Source organism: Mesocricetus auratus, unplaced genomic scaffold, assembly GCF_017639785.1.
Source record: "Mesocricetus auratus isolate SY011 unplaced genomic scaffold, BCM_Maur_2.0 Super-Scaffold_100026, whole genome shotgun sequence".
NCBI lineage: Eukaryota > Metazoa > Chordata > Mammalia > Rodentia > Cricetidae > Mesocricetus > Mesocricetus auratus.
This window is the reverse complement of record NW_024429207.1, coordinates 20839163-20857768: the sequence shown is the minus strand read 5'-3', so window position 1 is coordinate 20857768 and position 18606 is coordinate 20839163. Positions and strand designations below refer to the sequence as shown.

Below are 18606 nucleotides of genomic sequence, written 5' to 3'. Positions count from 1 at the left end.
CCACTCCCCCCACTGCCTCCCCACCCCCCCATCCACTCCTCAGAGAGGGTGAGGCCTCCCATGGGGAATCATCTAATTCTATCACATCATTTGGGGAAGAACCAAGGCCTTCCCCTCTGTATCTAGGGTGATAAAGATATCTCTCCATAGGGAATGGGCTTTTCCTTATTCTTGACATAGCATTGACAGAATAAACTCTGGCCTGAGGTTTTACAAAATAAGAGTTTACAATACATTTATTTTGTTTTCTCTGAGTACTTTTGTATACCTACAAGATTGTAGGCAGTATGTTAGGTTCTTCAGGCAAAGATACACAAGCTTGTATTTTTGAAGTGCTCCCTAACCCATGGGGAGCCAGCTAAGTACATGTGCAATTATAGTGCTGTTGTCAAGATACTTGAAGATACTGAATAGGAGCATCCAGCAGAGAATTGGGCATCTTGAAAAGTTTTCCCTGGAGAAATATTTGCTTCCTAGAGTCTCACTGCCAGAATCAACTTAACCTTAGAAAAATGGGAAGGGTCCCACCTACACTGCTTCTTAAACTCCTCATATTAAACCACACTCTAACACAAGTATCATTCAAGTATATTAGATTACAGCTGTCAAAAGGCCTGGCTAAAAGTGGCTTAGTGATAAGGACCTTCATTTATTTATTAACTTAAGCAGGAATCCAGAGTAAGCAGACCTGTTTTGTATAGTAGTTCAATGTAATTGAAACATATTTTTCAGTCTGTCATTTCTCCACATGTTGGTGAGGCTTTCCATGTGACAAAATGATGGCTGTGCCAGATGGAGGAGTTAGTATGTTACTTAATTCAAGAATGGCCAGCAAAGTCTAAACTTTATATAACGAGCTCCCTCCCTGAGAAGTTTCCATGTGCTGTGCGTGTGCCTCTGTGTGTCTGCTTGCCTGCTGATTGCCCCTGTGCTCAGCTGCAGACACTCACACCCAGGGATAGAGGTGAGTGAGCCAGGAAGCAGGGAGCTTTGCCTGTTAGGTATTCATATTAGGATTGGAGTGGTAGGGATTGTCATTTCCTTTTTGGGGCCTGTTCCTTTCTTTCTTTGAGTCATAGTCTGTACAGGATGGAATTTAGGATGCATATCTCAAATTTACATATAAGCAATATCAAAGAAACTAATTTTACTATGAATTCATTTTCTCCAGACTTGTTGAGAGTTGGGAAGATGGCTCTGGAAGTGAAGTGCTTGCTGTGCAAGCCTGACAGGAATTCAGATCTCTAGAACTGATAGATGCAGTTTCGTACACATCAGTAACCCCATATGCCTCCAGCTGGGTATTGGGATACAGAGACAGGAGAACTTCCTGCAGCTCATGGACCAGCTAGAGTGACAGTAGTGAGCAAGAGAGACCCTATTACAAAGAAGGTAGAAGGTGAGGACCCACACCCAATGTTGTCTTCTGACTTCCACACATATGCCACGATTCCTGTGGGCCTGATCTCATGTAGACACTTGTAGGTCGAGTTTCTCAGTGTCCAAGCAGCCGCTCCCAAATAACCATTCAGAGATTTATCAATTATAAATGCTCTGCCAATAGCCTCAGACTTGTTATTTGTTAACTCTTACATTTTAAATTAACCTGTATTTCTTATATGTGTTCTGCCAAATGGCTAGACACATTTTCTCAGTACCACAAGTTTATCTCCTTCTGTCTGCATCTCTCACAATTCTATGAAACTCCTCTCCTCATGCTCTCTTTTTTTTCTGCAAGTCCTGCCTAGCCTTTACCTGTCCAGCTCTTGGCTAATCAGTTTCATTATTAACCCAATCACAGTGACACATACACACAGTGTAAAGGAATATCTCATACATACACACACACACACACACACACACACACACACACACACACTTGAGTTCAATAGAATTTGTGGTATGTTTTAGTACTAAATATTTCAAGAGAACAGTTAAAGAAAAGCTAATTGAAACTACATGTTTTCTGCTGTTTTACATACTTTTACCACCTTGCTTTTTGTTTGCTGACAGAGAGTTGAGTCTTGTCTGTAGCATTAGATCTGGGCTTCTAAGATGAAATTCAGGGAGATTCTTAATGTAAATCTCAGATCCTTGATCAAGTCTGTCACTTGAGTGATGAGACATGACTGGAGTTATTATAGATGTGATTGACATGGGAGGACAGTGCTTTATTCTGCATTGCTTCTCTCTTAAGGAGAGAGAGAGAGAGAGAGAGAGAGAGAGAGAGAGAGAGAGAGAGAGAGAGAGAGAGAGAGAGAGAGAGAGAGAGATTTACCATGATTAAACGGAGTTAAAACCACAGGTTTGGAGAATGAATTCATTTTTGTAAGTCTTCTAGATAAGGTTAAAAGTGGGGTAAAATGACTTGGCACTTTACATATGTACCTGCTAGATAGACTTGCTTTAAAAAAAGTGAGTCATTAGTATCTTGATCAGACTGTAGAGTGACTCTGTATTAGGTTTTGACTTAACTAAAATATACTTTTACCCAAGGGTCTGTGACAGATAGATACTGCGCACTGAAATTTTATTTGTGATTGAAGATAGCTGCTGTATCTAGTGCCTTGGGACTCAGTGTGCCTGCCTAAATTGTGAAAAGAGTGTTTTCTTGATCCCTTTTTCATACTATTGATCTGTCCTCACAAGCTGGAGATCTTGGGAGAGTATCTACACGACTGCATTATATACAATGGAGTAATGCCATGTGACCATTGAAAGAACAGGGCAGCTCTGTGTGCAGCAGTGTGGAAATGCTCCCTGATGTTTACATGGACAACGCCAGGTTCACAGCTGTACATGTTTCAATTGACGTGAAAAAGTTTTCCTTGCTATAAACCATTTTTCCCTTTTTCAAACTTTCATATTTCTGATCAGTATGTGTGTGACATTTGATAGCATCCTGTCATAATTTTCAAAATTAAGCATTGTCCAATTACTCCTTGTCTTGCAAGGAATTAATTCATTCACTCATTCCTGTTAACACCCATGCTCAGTCTTTTGTAGTCTTCCCTCCTATATGGTAAATTACCACGCTTCGTAGATCAGTAGTCACTCCGTAACCATCATCACCATCATCATGCAGATTATTATATTCATAGCTAAGCAGAGAAGACGATGATTGCTTCTCTTGTTTGTCTTGAGCAAGCAATCCAGCCTAATATTTTGATGACTAGGTTTTCTGTGTACTTGTCAATAGTTCAGCACCGGTCTCTCGAACTAGTCAGACATAATGAATCTTTTTTTTTCTTCTGCAGTGATTGCGTGTATGCATCATACTCTAGTTTGAATTTCAGCTAATGGTTTAACATTTACATCACCATCATAAGATCCCCTGGGACTCATTTTGTTTCTCTTTGAAGTTCCAGAGTTTTAATGTCCAATTAGTAGGACCTAGAAAATCGGTGCTCTTTGGGAGTGGTTGTACCTCTCTCTCGGTTGGTACTGCTGACTCCATATATGATGACTGCACGTATGAGTAACAAGGATGTGGTTCATGGAAGAATGTTAACATGACTTTAATATTTTTTACATTTATTTCTGTAAATGTACATTTATTATATTATTTGGTGTGTGTGTGTGTGTGTGTACATGTGACTGCATGTGTGCAGGGGAAGGAAGGCATGCTTGTGCCGTGGCACACACATAAATTAGATGACAACTCCTGGGAGCCAGTTATTGCTTTTCACCAGGGGGGACTAGGGGATCGAACTCAGGTCCCCAAGCTTGGCGGCAAGCACCTTCACCTGCTGAGCTTTCTTTCTGACTCTACCCTGATACAGTTTTCTTTTGACAAGTTTTAGTCTGTCTATTGCTACATGGATCTTAGGGTCCTGTACATTTTAACTCATATCTCAGAGGAGAATTGTAGTGGACTACAGGAATGAAAAATGTGGGTTTCTTGTTTTGCTCTAAGTAATTTGATGGTTCTTTCATAGAGACATTTCTTTTTCTTATATTTTTATATAAAAAGGAACCATGCATTTTTATGCTTCCACATTTCACCAGATGCCAGATGTACTAGGGGAAATAAAAGCCCATTGGTGCTGACAAGATGTTAGACAAGTGAATGAAACAAACAAGTAGTGTTTTCAGAAAAGTGAGGGACCAGAAGAACGAGAGGAAATTTACAGTAAATTTTGGAATAAGATGTTGGCAGAGGTAAAGTAGAGATGGGCCTTGTGTCTCTTGTCTTCTGATGAGAAGGCAGAAGTTAGTCTAGGTGTGACAAGCAGTGGACCTTCACTAGAGGACCAGTTGCACAGTTTTGAAGCACCATCTGGTAGAGCAAGAGAGAAGGAGGCTATAAAAAGAAACCATTGTAGTGAACCACTATGGGCTGGTGAAGCCCAGGGGCAGTGGCTTCTTGAAGAGTGACAACCTTGGCTCTACACCTCTTGAGGGTCCACTGAGGGAGGTTCCTTCTCACTCTCCGACCTCCAGTGTTCCCATTGGCCAGACCTAATGGCAGGCCAGTTGTTCAGGGATTCTGAGGGAGCGGGTTTACCGGATGGAGTCCCATATAATACAGAGTGTTGGCACAACATCACATTCAAGAAATAGTACTCTAGAATTCCCTGCCCCAAAGGTCTAATGTCAGTCCACTTCCAAAGTCTACACTGGCATTTCTCCTGGTTTGTAGTCTCCAGGGCAGGCTGTACTGCTAGTATGTACTTAGGGCTTGGTGCTTAGCCAAAGGGTGATAGCAAATTGTGGGCCATAAACGTTTTGTTCTAAATACTCACTAAAAACAGAAAGACATTTTATTTGCTTTACTACAGTAGGGGATAGATACTTTATCATAAACCCAAGCTCAACCATGAATGTAGGAAACACAGCTGGGGTTTATAGTCAACCAACCAGTAAGGTGGGGATAGTGGGAGGAAAATGGCAGAGAATAAATCAAGAGTATGGAGACAGGCAGCGATCTTAGACATCAAGTATAGGAAGTTAGGATCCCGAGGTAGGAGATTCTTGTTCACCCTATATATCAGGATTCTTTGAAACACCTAGACCCAGCAGGATGAGCATAGGATTTGGCTGTCAAGGGCTCTCTGGGGAGACTTGGCTGAAGTTTGGTTGAGGAGGGAGACTTCGGTGCTATGAAACCTGGGGTTGTAGATTGAGGTAGCTATGTGCATATTCATAGGTTGATCTTTCATGGCGTGGGACAGGTTCAACTGCAGGAGAAGTTTTGTTTACACCCTTGAGGATCTAAGCATTTCTAAATGTGAATCCCAAATTCCTGCTTCTACTGTTTGCTTTGAATATGTTAACCCCCACTGGTACCCACTGGTACTAGCAGAGATGGATGTAGGACAGAGGTTATCTGTAGAAGAGATACTGGGGAGAAACCCCAGAAACCACAGACAGAGGTGCTTCTGGAGTCGTCCCAACAGTGGGGAAAAAGAACAGGGGTACCTCAACTGTGGTAGCTCCCAGCGAATGAAAGGATAGTCAGCGTATTAGTGGCTTCCTTCGTTGCCAGAACAGAAACTCTGACAGAAGCCACTCAAGGAAGAAGGAGCTTATTTGGCTCCTAGATCAAGGCTGCCAGTATGATGGTGAAATCACAGTGGCAGGAACTTGTGACCGCTGGCCATGTGCAATCCACAGTGAGAACAGGTGAATACCACTGCCCGGCTTCCTCTCTGTTTTGGACTCCAGCCCCTGGAATGGTGCTGCCCAGAATTGTCCCACCTGCTCAATCCAACCCAGAGACTCCCTCATAGACACAATTAGAGGGTTGTTGCCTGGGTGACTCAGGATTCTGTCACCATTGACAATGTTAACAAGATCTCTCTCCTGTCTTCTTCACCTCAAGCCAACCAGCCTCTAAAGACAATCATCATCTGGTCCTTCTGCCATAGCCTCTGGAATGCTGGCATAACAGGCATGCCTGACTTTTTTTTTTTTAAAGACAGGTGTCATTATATATAGCCCAAGCTATTCTCACTTGCTATGTAGACTAGACTGGCCCTGTACTTTTGATCTTCCTGCCTTGGCCTCAAGTATGCTAGGATTAAGGGCATGTAGTGCCATGCTTTTAAAGAAAGTTTGTTTTAGGGACTGGAGAGATGACTCAGAGGTTAAGAGCACTGGCTGCTCTTCCAGAGGTCCCGAGTTCAATTCCCAGCAACTACATGGTGGCTCACAACCATCTAAACCATCTATAATGCCTGTTCCAGGGAACCTGACACCATCTTCTGGCATCTGAGGGAACTGTATGTACACCCACACATTTATATATATTTATATATATTTAAAAAAGACAAAAAGGAAATCTTTAAAAGTTTGTTTTAGATATATGCAATTTACTGCTTTATACACATGCGTGTGCGTGTGTGTGTGTGTGTGTGTGTGTGTGTGTGTGCATGCATTAGTAATCAGAAAGTCATGCTTGCAAAGGTAAAAAGGAGAGAACACTGAATAGCTTGTTAGATTGATCTTTAGCCTTTAGAATATTTAGGCACCTGGGGCGTGGGACTAGAATTTTCTTTTGCTTCAGGCCTTGCACATATTAGGAAGGGGACTGCAAAGTTAATGTGTGGCCCTCAGCACAGGCTCCATAAGGAGACTGAGAAATTTCCACGTCAGGCAGTGGAATAGGCATGCTTGATGAGTGGGTGTAATTGACGGAGGGTGGAAGTGTGGTGGTGAATTGGGTAAGGGGCAGGCAAAGGGAGCCTCGGGGAGAATTAGTGGGAGGAGGGGGAGGAGTATGGGCCCAGCAGTTAGTTGGAGGACTCTCTGTCAGAGCCCCTTCTGAACTGGCTAGAGAGACAGGGTGTCTGTAGAGGTGCATGTGCTAGCTCAGAATTGTTCAGAATTTAGTTTCAGGTGATAGGATCCTCTTCCTGATGTCATTTCAAAATGTTGTTTACAGCCTACACCCCCAGGAGAACTAAATAACCTGGTGGAGTTGTGTGGATAAGTCAAGAAAATTCGCAGGATGAACAGTGAATGTACTCACTGAACAGCACACCAGGCTTCCCTTTGTTCTAGACAGCTTTTCTCAGGAAGTTTTAATTCTCCTTGTTGAGTATTTTTTGCAGGACTGGGTCTTTCTAGGCTATTTGGCTTCACGGTAGGGATATTTTGTTTGGAAGACACTTTGGGAAGCACCTCTCTCTTCTAGGTTAAGCTGTGGTTTCTTTCGAAGCAGACTGTATCTGCCATATTACCAGAGTGCTAAAGTTGTTGCGTGTTGTTGTGCGAGCACTTGAGGGTGCCCATATTCATTCATTCATATTCATTCATTTATTCACTCTCTAGAATCAGCTTCATGGTGGGGCCAGAGATTGTTCTGGTCTCCTGTCATTGGCCAGTCTGACTCCTGTTCCCTCATCTGGCTCTTTAGTTCTAGATGAGTGAGCCAACCTTTGCGGGTTAAGTGGGGACGATAATCCATGTTGTCTTCTGTTTTCTCCAGTTTGTGTGGGGATGATGGCAGAGGGAGGCAGGCACATAAACACGTCCCATAAAGCACACGCTCCTCTTACTGCTATTGCAAATCAGACTCTGTAGTTAGCCATCTGGCATGATTTGCCTGCATCAACTTTATCCCAAATTACATTTCCCTTTACAGTGCACTTGAGTGTGTAAGTTCTGCTCGTAGGCAGCTCTTTAAAGGAACTAATAAATACTCAGGAAACACAAAGTAACCCAGAGAAATCAAAGTTTAAGTCCAAAGTTGTTACACAGAAGAGGCTGCAGGAGTGACTGTATGAGCTGGTGAACCTAGATTTTTATGGACCGCCGCATTTTCATTTCCATTGTTTTACTCAGTGCCACTCTTGTAATACACATTATCCTGGAGCTGAAGTTAGATCATTCACTTGTTTGTTCAGCCACTCCTCTTTAGAATGGTCCAGCACTGACACTCTGCTGTAGGCTGTGATGTCCCCAGTGTGGTAGTTGAGATCTGTGGTCGTTTTGCTTTTACTATTTCTGAGTGTTTTCTAACTATTTGTTAAGTATAGGACAGTAGCTCGGGGGATGGGCCAAAGTAATATTTAAAACCTGTTTCCTGGAGAATTTTAGCTTGAAATAGTTAACAGAAGATTTATTTAATGTGATGCTGTTTGTGCTTAGGAATTTAGGGTTTTGTTATATTTCATGTATGTCTCCGGATAGATATCGAGAAATGCCTTTTTGTTTTTGTTTTCTTTGAGACAGGGTTTCTCTGTGTAGCTCTGGGTATCCTGGAACTTACTCCGTACACCAGGCTGGCCTCGAGCTCAGAGATTTACCTGCCTCTGCCACCCAGTGCTGGGAAATGCTTTTTAAAACAGCAAACACAAAAGTGAAGTATTTCTGGTAAGTTAGGTCCTTTAACTTCTCTTGCTATTAAGGTGACATATATCACTAATTGCAGCATTCTCCTACCCCTGCAGACTCAAGAGAATTAAGAGGAGAGAATGGGAACTCCACACTCAAACAGTTAGCTTTTTTGGAGGGCAGGGCACTGGGCATTGAACCTGTATTCTTGTGCATGCTAGGCACAATGTTCTGCCATTGAGGTGAATTCTCAATAGTGGTTTTGGAGACAGGGTCATGCTGTGTTGCTCAGGCTGGAGTCCAGTCTGGCCTTGAACTCATTCTTTCTCCCACAGCCCTCCAAGTTCTGGGATTATTGGTGTGTGCCACCATGTCCAGCTATGTGTATCTATTGTGAATGAGCAAATATAGTTCTGCTCATATTCTGCAAAGTATTGTTTTATTTTGATTTTGTTACTGTAGATTGCACGTGTAAGGGGCTCATCATCATCTTCTGTCCTTTCTGACACTGGGATTCTAGCTCACCTAGAGGCACGGCACACTTGAGAATAACAGGTTCATTTCAGCCCCATTCCTGTTACGAACACAGCATGACTGGCCCTTCATAGTGGTCTCAGAAATCTTGGTGTGGCTGTTTTTCCTTCAAGCTGCACTTCACTAATGTAGGCAGCAGAGGTGGAGCTCAGGCTCTCGTCCCTGAACACTGGAGGATGCTTTGTGGTTTCTGAGTCTCTGCTCTGCCGCATACAGCAAGGCTCCAGAGACATATTTGTCTATGTGGCGAGGGAATGAAGGAAAAAGATGGACACATCATTGGCTGGGATTGGGTAGTCTTGGCTCTCTGCTGAAGAAGCTGCAGCAGTCCCAAAGTTCATTGCATTTATTATATTATATAGAGTTAAACAGAGAGACAGAGCTATTGCATACAGTTGAGCAAGGAGGGAAGATTATTATATATATAGATAAACAAGGGGGTGAGGCTTATGGTATTCAGGAGACAGGAATAGCCAATCTCTGTAGGAGCAGTCTCTATAGGGGAGCAGCCATCCTGCCGTAAATATCCGAGGAGAGAAAGCTATGGAGGGTGTTTTCTGCACACGTTGTCAACGTCTGCATATGGATCAGAAGGGCTGACTTTGCCATTTGCCCACACATCTGATGCTAGGGTCGTTAATATGGCCAAGCCAATGCCAACAATACACTCACAGGGACCTCACAAAGTCAGGGCTCCCTACACTCCCTACACTGCCCTGCAGTTGAGATTTTTTGTTGTGCTTTGCCACTGTGACCTGGATTAAGAATCTCCCAAGTGCCACCGAGGAGTTAGTTGTGGGCAGCCAGTGGGTAGGAATTCCTTGCTCAAAACCCTTGTTACTGATCCAATAGTTAATTCTAGACCTTTGTGTGTCTCTGTGTATACCTGATATAAGACAGAAACAACAACAACAAAAAGATATGTATATCTGTGTGTTTTTTCTTTTCCTTTTTTATTATTTACATTCTAATCCCAGTTCCCCCTCCCTTCTCTCTTCCTACTCCCCTCACTCCCCCTACTCCCCCCTCGTCCCATCTGCTCCATTGAGAGGGTAAGGCCTCCCCTGGGAAGTCTACTAAGTCTGTCCCATCATCTCATTGAGGCAGGACCAAGGCATCTCTCCCCCACACCCCTGTGTCTAGACTGGGCAAGGTATCTCTCCATATAGAATGGACTCCACTAAGTCAGTTTGTGCATTAGTGTTAGATCTTAGACCCACTGCTAGTGGCCTCATATATTGTCCCAGTCACACCATTGTCACCTGTATAAAGGGAGTCAAGTTTGGTCTAGTTTTATTTTTTTTAAACAGGGATCTCACTACGCAGTCCAGGATGACCTCAAATCCTTGATCCCTGTTCTTTAGCCTCTCATGCACTACGTAGGATTCTTTGATTTTTCCAAATGCTAGGAATCCTCAACCTTCCAGTTGTTAGATAGTTGATAGGATTCCTTAGGCCCACAAATGCTGGGAGTGTAAGTATGGCCCCATGTGTGTCTTGGACCTCATTTATTTTAATCATATCCTTTCAGCCTCTATGGCTACAGATTTGAACCATTCCTGTAGTTTCTCTGAGCAGGAGTTTAATGTCTTTTCCAGGTACATGGCCTCCATCCCCTGTTACGGCATAGGTAGAAACTTGATGTTATGGGTTCCCTTTCCCATCGTTGACCTCTGCCAGGCTAGACTCTCCGAGCAGCAGCAGCAACTTCATCATGGTGAATGCCTTTCTTCACAGACTTCCCTTCGTGTCCTCCTGCCTCCCTGTGCTGATAGCTATTAACCTCCGTGAACAATCTCATCAGACTCTGTACCATGTGTGTTATATTTCAAGTGTGTGGGCGAGAGTTCTTTTTGATGCTTAATGTCAAATATAGCCAATGCCAGCTAAACATGTATAGGTTGCTCTTGCTGGTGACTGAGAACACAAGGCCATCACTGAGGTAGAGGTGTCTTTTTGGCAATTTCTCTGTGTTTAGTATGTATCCTCTGACTTAATCTAATGTCACCTATAAAGGTTTAGAACCATTTTTTCTTCTTTGTTTTGAGTCACAAATGAGAAAAATACATGTACCACGGGGCTCAGGAACACTGCTCAGTGTGCCATTGGGTTGAGCTGGCATCACACGTGGCAGACCTAGTGAAGAGGAAAGAATTAGTGGGCAGCACTGGTACACGTGGTCACCCAATGCAAAGACGGTCATGTCTCAGTTCCCTCATCACTTTGCGGCATGTAGGGGATCGTGCACTTGATGGGGGAACAGATCACCAGATTCTGGGCATCTCAGGGACCCTCTAGCGTGTCAGAAATGCCCTGTCATGCACATACCTCATAGCCAGCCAGGCATGAGATATATGCTGTCTCTGTAAGCACTGGTCCCTCCACTTTGGATATAATCTAGCAGTGAAGTTGGGGTTGAGTTCCACATAGTTAATGAGGACCTTGGACTGTTGGCTTGGAGGTACAGGGTGACCCACAGGACTCTCATGCTGCCTGCTATGTGAGCTCAGTAGGTTTTGAGTAAGCAGTTTCTGGTTGCCATATTCATTCTTACCAATTTTAACTAAAAGACCTTTTGATTACCTGATTTCTCCCTGATGTACTGTTGGCATCAAAGAGTTTGTGTTTGTTTGAGAGCATCTGAACTAACATAAGTAACTAAGTTTTACAAGCCCACCAGAGACTATATAGTCTATACTGCTGTAGTTATTAGGTACATTTTAATCCCCCAGTAGGTGGTAGAAGATGGAGTGTATGTGTGTATGTGTGTATGTGTGTGTGTGTGTGTGTGGTTTTTGGTTTTGCTATTTCCTTACATTAATGTTTAACAACCTCAAGTCAGTGTTCATGGTATCATTGTCAGGAGCATTCAGAAATTCCATATTATGATAAAGTCTCAATTTTTCTTCCGTAGTCATAGAAATTAGTGCTTCCTGAGCGGATCTCTACCCACATGGTCAGGAAATAACTGCTGACCACATCCATCTCATCTATCTGCATATTATCATATTTCAGAGGCTTTCCAATTAATCCCATGGAAGCCAGAATCACTCCTAATTATAAGCCTGTTATGCCTCTTTATTTTTTGAAGTACTTGTTAATTCATGCCTACCCCTGCAGCAGTCCGAAACACAGCGCTATTATCAGTGCTTTTGTCTTTAAAAGCCTCCTGTCTGCCATTTGACCAAGATTGATCAACTGCACTCTACTGAAATCAATCACTTTGGATTAAAAAAATCCATCCTGCATATTTCTTAAGGCTACTCTCGCACGATTCTTCCCCTCTTAACCCGATTAATCAATCTGCCAGCCCGGTTGCTTTTCTCCATTTTGGCTTCCTTTCCTTGCTTTTCTCTTCTTAAGGCACTGTCGGTGTACCTTGATGTCTTTATTTCTCGTGCTGTCTTGTAGACAATGCCTCTGGAATGAAGAACCACCTGCAGAAGGCAATAGAATAATGCCTCTGTTTAAATCTGCCCAGGCACTCCTCTCCGTACTTTTTTTAAAGAATGAAAACGACAATCCTTATATTTGGTGATTCTTTCCTTGTTTGGTTTTGGAGTTTACGAGTCACAATTGGCTTCTAGACACTTGGGAGGAGCCGTGACATATGCGCTTATTATTTATAGCATCTCACTGCTTTGTATTATGATCTTACCCTGAGATCCCAAATGTCCTTTGGACAGATTCATTCGTATTTTATTTTCTCCTCCTAGGTACTGACTTTAACATAGACAGCTTGCCTCTGCCTCGGAAAGCCTATCATGACTGGGCCCTTTTCCATGAAGAGTCCCCCAAAAACAACTATAAGCTCTTCCACGAGCCGGTCATCACCTTATTCAACCACACAGCCACGTTCAGCCGGCACTCCGACTTGCCGCTGACCACCCAGTACTTGGAAGGTGTGGAAGTCCTGAAGTCTCGCAGATACCTGCTTCCTTTGCAGTCTAAAAACAAGCTAAGAGAAAAACTTGCTCCACTGGTGTACGTACAGTCAGACTGTGATCCACCGTCAGACAGGGACACCTATGTTCGTGAGCTGATGGCTTACATTGAAGTGGACTCCTATGGTCAGTGTTTACAAAACAAAGAGCTTCCTCAGCCACTGAAAAATCCAGCCTCCATGGACGCCGACGGCTTCTACAGAATCATCGCCCAGTACAAGTTCATCCTTGCGTTTGAGAATGCGGTCTGTGACGATTACATCACAGAGAAGCTCTGGAGGCCACTGAAGCTGGGGGTGGTGCCTGTGTATTACGGATCCCCCACCATCGCAGACTGGCTCCCGAGTAACAGAAGCGCCATCCTTGTTTCAGACTTTCCTCACCCCAAAGAACTGGCACGCTTCATTAGACAACTGGATCACGACGATCGATTGTACGAAGCCTATGTGCAATGGAAGCTGAAGGGTGAGATCTCTAACCAGCGACTTGTGACGGCTCTCCGGGAACGGAAGTGGGGAGTGCAAGACATCAACCAGGACAACTACATCGATACGTTTGAGTGTATGGTGTGCCGCAGGGTGTGGGAAAACAGTAGGCTACAGGAGCAGGCGAGTGAAGGGAACGTGGGTGTGTGTGTGTGGTGGGGGTGCGGGTAGGGGTGGGGCTGGGGGGCGGCCTGTCTCTGCCTCTCTGTGTGGTGTTGACCTTCTATCTGTGGCTGCTGCCTGCCACCATTCTCCATTTCTAGCAGAGAGGTGTGCCACCCAAGAAGGTAGAAGATCTCTTCACTCTTTGGGGACACTGGCACACTTACAAGGCAGGACCTTCTGAAGCTCTCCATGTTTCTTCTGAGGGGTACTTTTGCTACAGGTTCTGGGCATTGACACACGGGGCTGCCGAAGAGGGGAGAGGGTCCCCGAATCAGAAACTTAAGGGGTCTGCCTGCCGCCTGCGTGGGCAACCCTGTAATCTGACACCTATTCTGTTGCTAAGGAGTTTAGGATTTGTGCCAGCTGCTCTCAATCAACCACAGCCTGCATCCAGCCACCTCTGTCTCCATTCTTGATCTTGATCTGTCTGACACACACTCAGACTTGCTAATATAATTTAGTTTTCCTAATCCTTAATGCTTGGGATCAGAAGAATTTCAGCTTTTGAAGTTTTCTCATTCTTAAATTATTTTCATAGCCTTTGCCACTCGAACTTTCTAATCCCCAAATCCCAAACCTGAAATTAGAAAGTTTTGAATGTCAGTTTGTTGCTCAAAAGGTTTCCGACTTTGGAGCATTTTGGATTTCAGATCTTCAGGCCTCACACGAGGGATGCTCAACTTATATGAAGACTTCAAATAACAATGAGGCTAGTGCCGTGGAGCCAAGACTCCAAGGATCACCCAACAGAACAGGAGTACTAATTTGATAGTGCTTATTAAGCTGGCTGGCCACTGCCTGGAGAAAACCAGTTCTTTCTGCAGGGAGCTTTTAAAGGCAAAATCCATATCCTGGCTGTCAGTTGCAAGTAGAAGTACAGCAAGTAAGCTGTTTAACAGAAGCAAAAAGCAGCAGTTGGGGGGCCATCTTGGTCTCAGGTCCCTGGGACAAGATTGGGTGATTTTTTAAAGGGACTTGCCCACAGGAGGGGATGTAAGCGAAGAGTCAGCTCTGAGTCAGTCCTCAGCTGCCTGCAGCAGAGATAGGACCTCATCAAAACTGAGATTTCTATCTCCTTGAACTTGTACTACCCAGACTCCAGAACAGTGAGAAACATCTAGTTTATAGTGTCCTGCTATAGCAGAATATTTAGTGACTTCCCTAAGATATAAGGTAGGATATTAAACAAAGGCTATGTACAAGAAAAATGGCAGAATTAATTTGTCAGCTTAATAAAATTGAAGTATACAAAGTTGATAAGATGATTTTTCTATAGTTTAATCAATAAACAATTAGAAAAATAAATTGTTTAAAAATACTATTATAGTACCATAAAATATGAACTAATTAGAGTTGTCTGGCCACTTAGACAACATTACACACCAGAAGTGAAAAATACTGTTTAGAGAAGCTGAGGAAGAGCTAAATCAATGGTCAGATAAATCATGCCCAAGGATTTTGTCAGTATTGTTGTCAGTTCTAAAATTGATAGCGATTTAACATAATCTCAATAAAAAGCCTATTAAGTATTTTTGTAGCGATTGACAAATGAATATTAAAAAAACATATGTGGAAAAGTAGAAGACCTAAACTGACATGAAATTTGCAGGTAAATGGATGGAGCTAGAAATAAATATTCTTTGTGAGATAACCTAGACCAAGAAGGACAAGCATGGAGTGTTTTCTCACATTTGTGGATGTTAGCTTTGAATCGTTAGATATTTTTGGGATTTCTTTAGAGGCCAAGAAACTTGTAAGAGGCTTTCGGGGTTGGGTTCAACATAAGGGATATAGAATGCAGATGACATGAAGGGGGGTGAGAAATAATGGAGCAAGAAGGAATAAGTGGGATTGCTAGGGTAGAAGAGGGATTATGGGGAGGGACAACTAATGCTTCAGACCTTTGAGAAAGTCATGTGGAAACCTACTACTGTAGAAGCACACACACACACACACACACACACACACACACACACACACACCCTTTAATGTGAGGACAATGCTCCTCCTAGACCCTATAGGCTACTAAAAGCCAATTATAGGAATGAGTGACCTCTTCTTTTGGAGTTGTTAGTCCCATGGACTCCCTCACAAAATGTTGTGGGCTATCGCCATCACTGTTGACTGCCTTCCAGAACTTGGGTAAGATTCTTGTCAAAGACCCTGTACACTCAAGCCATAGAACACGGAGAAAGCAAGCAGGCACTGATCTGGTAGCTTTATTTGTATTGGAATGTGCTGTACATGCTCCTTGAGGAGAAAAGTAACCATCAGTCTTAGATAGCTGAGAATTATATGAGCTTAAAAAATGACTGGCCTGGCAAGATATGCCCACTGGTACAGCAGTGGCATGAATGTTATGGGAGTAGTCAACCACTTTCTGGTTGGATTTAAGGCCTTCTTCATACGATGGTGCTTATACCTGGCACCATTATAAGGGCCAAGAACACATGCTATGGCTAGACAGACTCCAGGTCCTAGGGAAGAACCTATTACTGTTATTTTGCTAAATAGATATAGTATTAAACCAAGTCCTAATGACTTATCATTATGCCCATAGATTAGTATATCTCTCAGCCCTGTTAGAGACACTTCTTTTAGTAGTTTATGGTGTTTAAACAGAGACCCACAGCTATTCAAGGAGTGGAGAATAAGAGCCTGTGCTCTCAGCTCTAAATGTGATGTGTACATCACACTTCTCCCAAGCCTCGGGATCATTGTAAAAGAGCAAAGAGAAAGATAGTAAGAACCAGAGGTGATGAGTTAGGGTTAGGTTTAGAGTTAAAATAGTGTTTTCTGGACATAGATGGGCAGCTGTCCATACGAACTTGCAGAGATAAGACTTATGCAAGCTTAAGACAGACAGATTTCTGCATGGAGGGAGGTGGTGGTCAGGAAGTCCCACCCCTAGCTGAAGATCTATTGAAGGCACTTAGTAGTTTCTGGGAGAGGGGGATTCAGTTTTATTTAAAGTTGTGACCCCTGGTAAATAGGGACATAATCCAGTGGATGTCTCCAAACCCAGGATTATATGAGTATGTGAGCAATACCTATTGGACTGAATGGGTTATCCTAAAAATAAAGAAGTCATGAAGTGTGTTTGAGGGTAGGAGTGGATCTGGAAAAGTTGGGAGAGGACTAGGGAATAAGTATAATAAAAAATGCATTGCATTAAAATCTCAAAGAATTGAAATTTAAGACTGTCTATATATTTCTGATAAAGCTTTAAAAACATACTTGGGGAAAAGACTGCCTATTCAGTAGATTTTGCTGGCAAACTGTATATCTACCTGCAGAAGAATGAAATTAGAGCCCCCTCTCTTACCCTGCACAAAAATCAGTTCAAAATGAACCAAAGACCTTAATTTAAAAACAGCCAAAACTCCTAGAGGAAAATACTTCGGGGTATGGGATAGGAATAGGCAAGAACTTTCTAAATAGATCCCCAGGAACACAGCAAATACCCTCAAGAAATGACAAATGGGATTTCATGAAATTAAAAAGCTTTTGCACAGCAAAAGAAACTACCAGCAGAGGCAACAGACAGCCTACATAGAGAATGGGAGAAAATTGTTGTCAGCTATACATCAGGCAGGGATGTTGATATCTGGAATATATAAAGAACTGCAAATATTAACACTAGAAAGCAAAACAATAAATGGGTTAATGAACTGAACAGACAAAGCCTAAAATATGAAACACAAATGGCCATTGAAACATATGAAAAAAATGCTCAACCTCATTAGTCATCAGAGAAAGAAAACCCTGAAATTCCATCTCCATTAAGAATGGCAGGCATTGTGAAAACAACAAATGATGATGAGGTTATGGTCATAACAGAACCCTGGCTGGCATGTAAATTAGTTGAGTCACAATGGAAATCAGTATGGAGGTGCCTCAGGAAGCTAAGAATATATCTATCAAATGACACAGCTATACGACTTCTGGGTATTAATGTAAAGTACTGCAAATCAATATATCTCAGAGAAACTTGCACACCGATATTTGCAGCACCACCCAGCAGCAGAGGAATGGAGGAAGAAAATGTGGCTCATAGACATGGAGTTTTTTCGGCTCTAAAGACATTAAATTGTCAGCAAGGAAATGGATGAGCTGGAGAGAATCATGCTAAATGAATTAATCCAGTCTCAGATAAATGTCTCTCATATGTGGTTCCTTGATTGTATAGATTTGATAAAACCACATGTGAACAAATAACATAAAAGCGAAAACAAAATTGTCTAGGAAACAAAGGGACTTAATGGAAATGGGAGGGCTTAGGGGAGAATAGAGTGATACGGAGGGAATGATATTCAATGTGTCATACATACTTGTACCAAAATGCCTGTATGTAACACAGGACCAGATACCATAAATATGTTATAATATAGTTTTAAGAGATATGTACTGTATGGCTGAGGCCTCATAGGCTTTCCCCTGGTGACTGGCATGTCCATCGGTGCCATCCTTGTTCAGCTGACATTCAGGCGATCATCTTGGTGAGACTTTATGGTGATATTTTATGATGTTACTAGGAGACACAACCTCAGAGCAGACACCTTCATCCTCTGGCTCTGACAGTCTTTTTGCCCCGTCCTCTGCAGTGTTCCCTGAAGGGAATGTCTTGTGTGTGTATAACCATTGACACTGGGCCCCACATAAAGAGCCATTGGCAACCAAGGAATGCTGGGAGCAGGAGAATTGGTCTTCCCTGGGGTAGAGCACACCAGTTGGTTGTCTGGTGCCAGCCCTGAAAACATGTATACAAGTAATACTGTAAGGACTGAACACGTTATATTTAAGAATATCTATGTATATACATAAACATATACACATGCCATGACAATTGTGAAAAAAGAGACCATGAATTTGAAGGAGAGCAGGGAGGGGTTTATAGGAGGGCGTGGAGGGAGGAAAGAGAAGGGAGAAATGTAATTATAATATCAAAAAAGTCATGTTATGTACTTGCTATTATTTAAATACATTATGACTCCTATGTACAATTATATTTTATGTCGTCAGTCCTGTCAGCAGTGCTTTCCATATTGGTATCATAAGGGGGATGTCTTCTGTCACAGGGATCATAATCACATGGTAAAAACCTATCCCAGCTTTTCCAGCTCCCAGAGCTTTTGGACCACCTTGCTTAATATTACGCCAAGGAAGCTTTGACATCTCTATTTACAGCACAGCCAGGT

The 18606-nt window shown here is 42.8% G+C and overlaps 1 protein-coding gene across 1 annotated transcript in view; it reads left to right on the top strand.

Annotated features, from left to right (window-relative positions):
• Fut10 (fucosyltransferase 10) overlaps positions 1–18606 on the top strand; it is a 75932-nt gene that overhangs the window by 38778 nt on the left and 18548 nt on the right. Inside the window, exon 4 of the mRNA XM_005066601.4 lies at positions 12531–13366. Coding sequence (XP_005066658.1) covers positions 12531–13366 — 836 coding nt within the window. The remainder of the gene's footprint in view (positions 1–12530; positions 13367–18606) is intronic.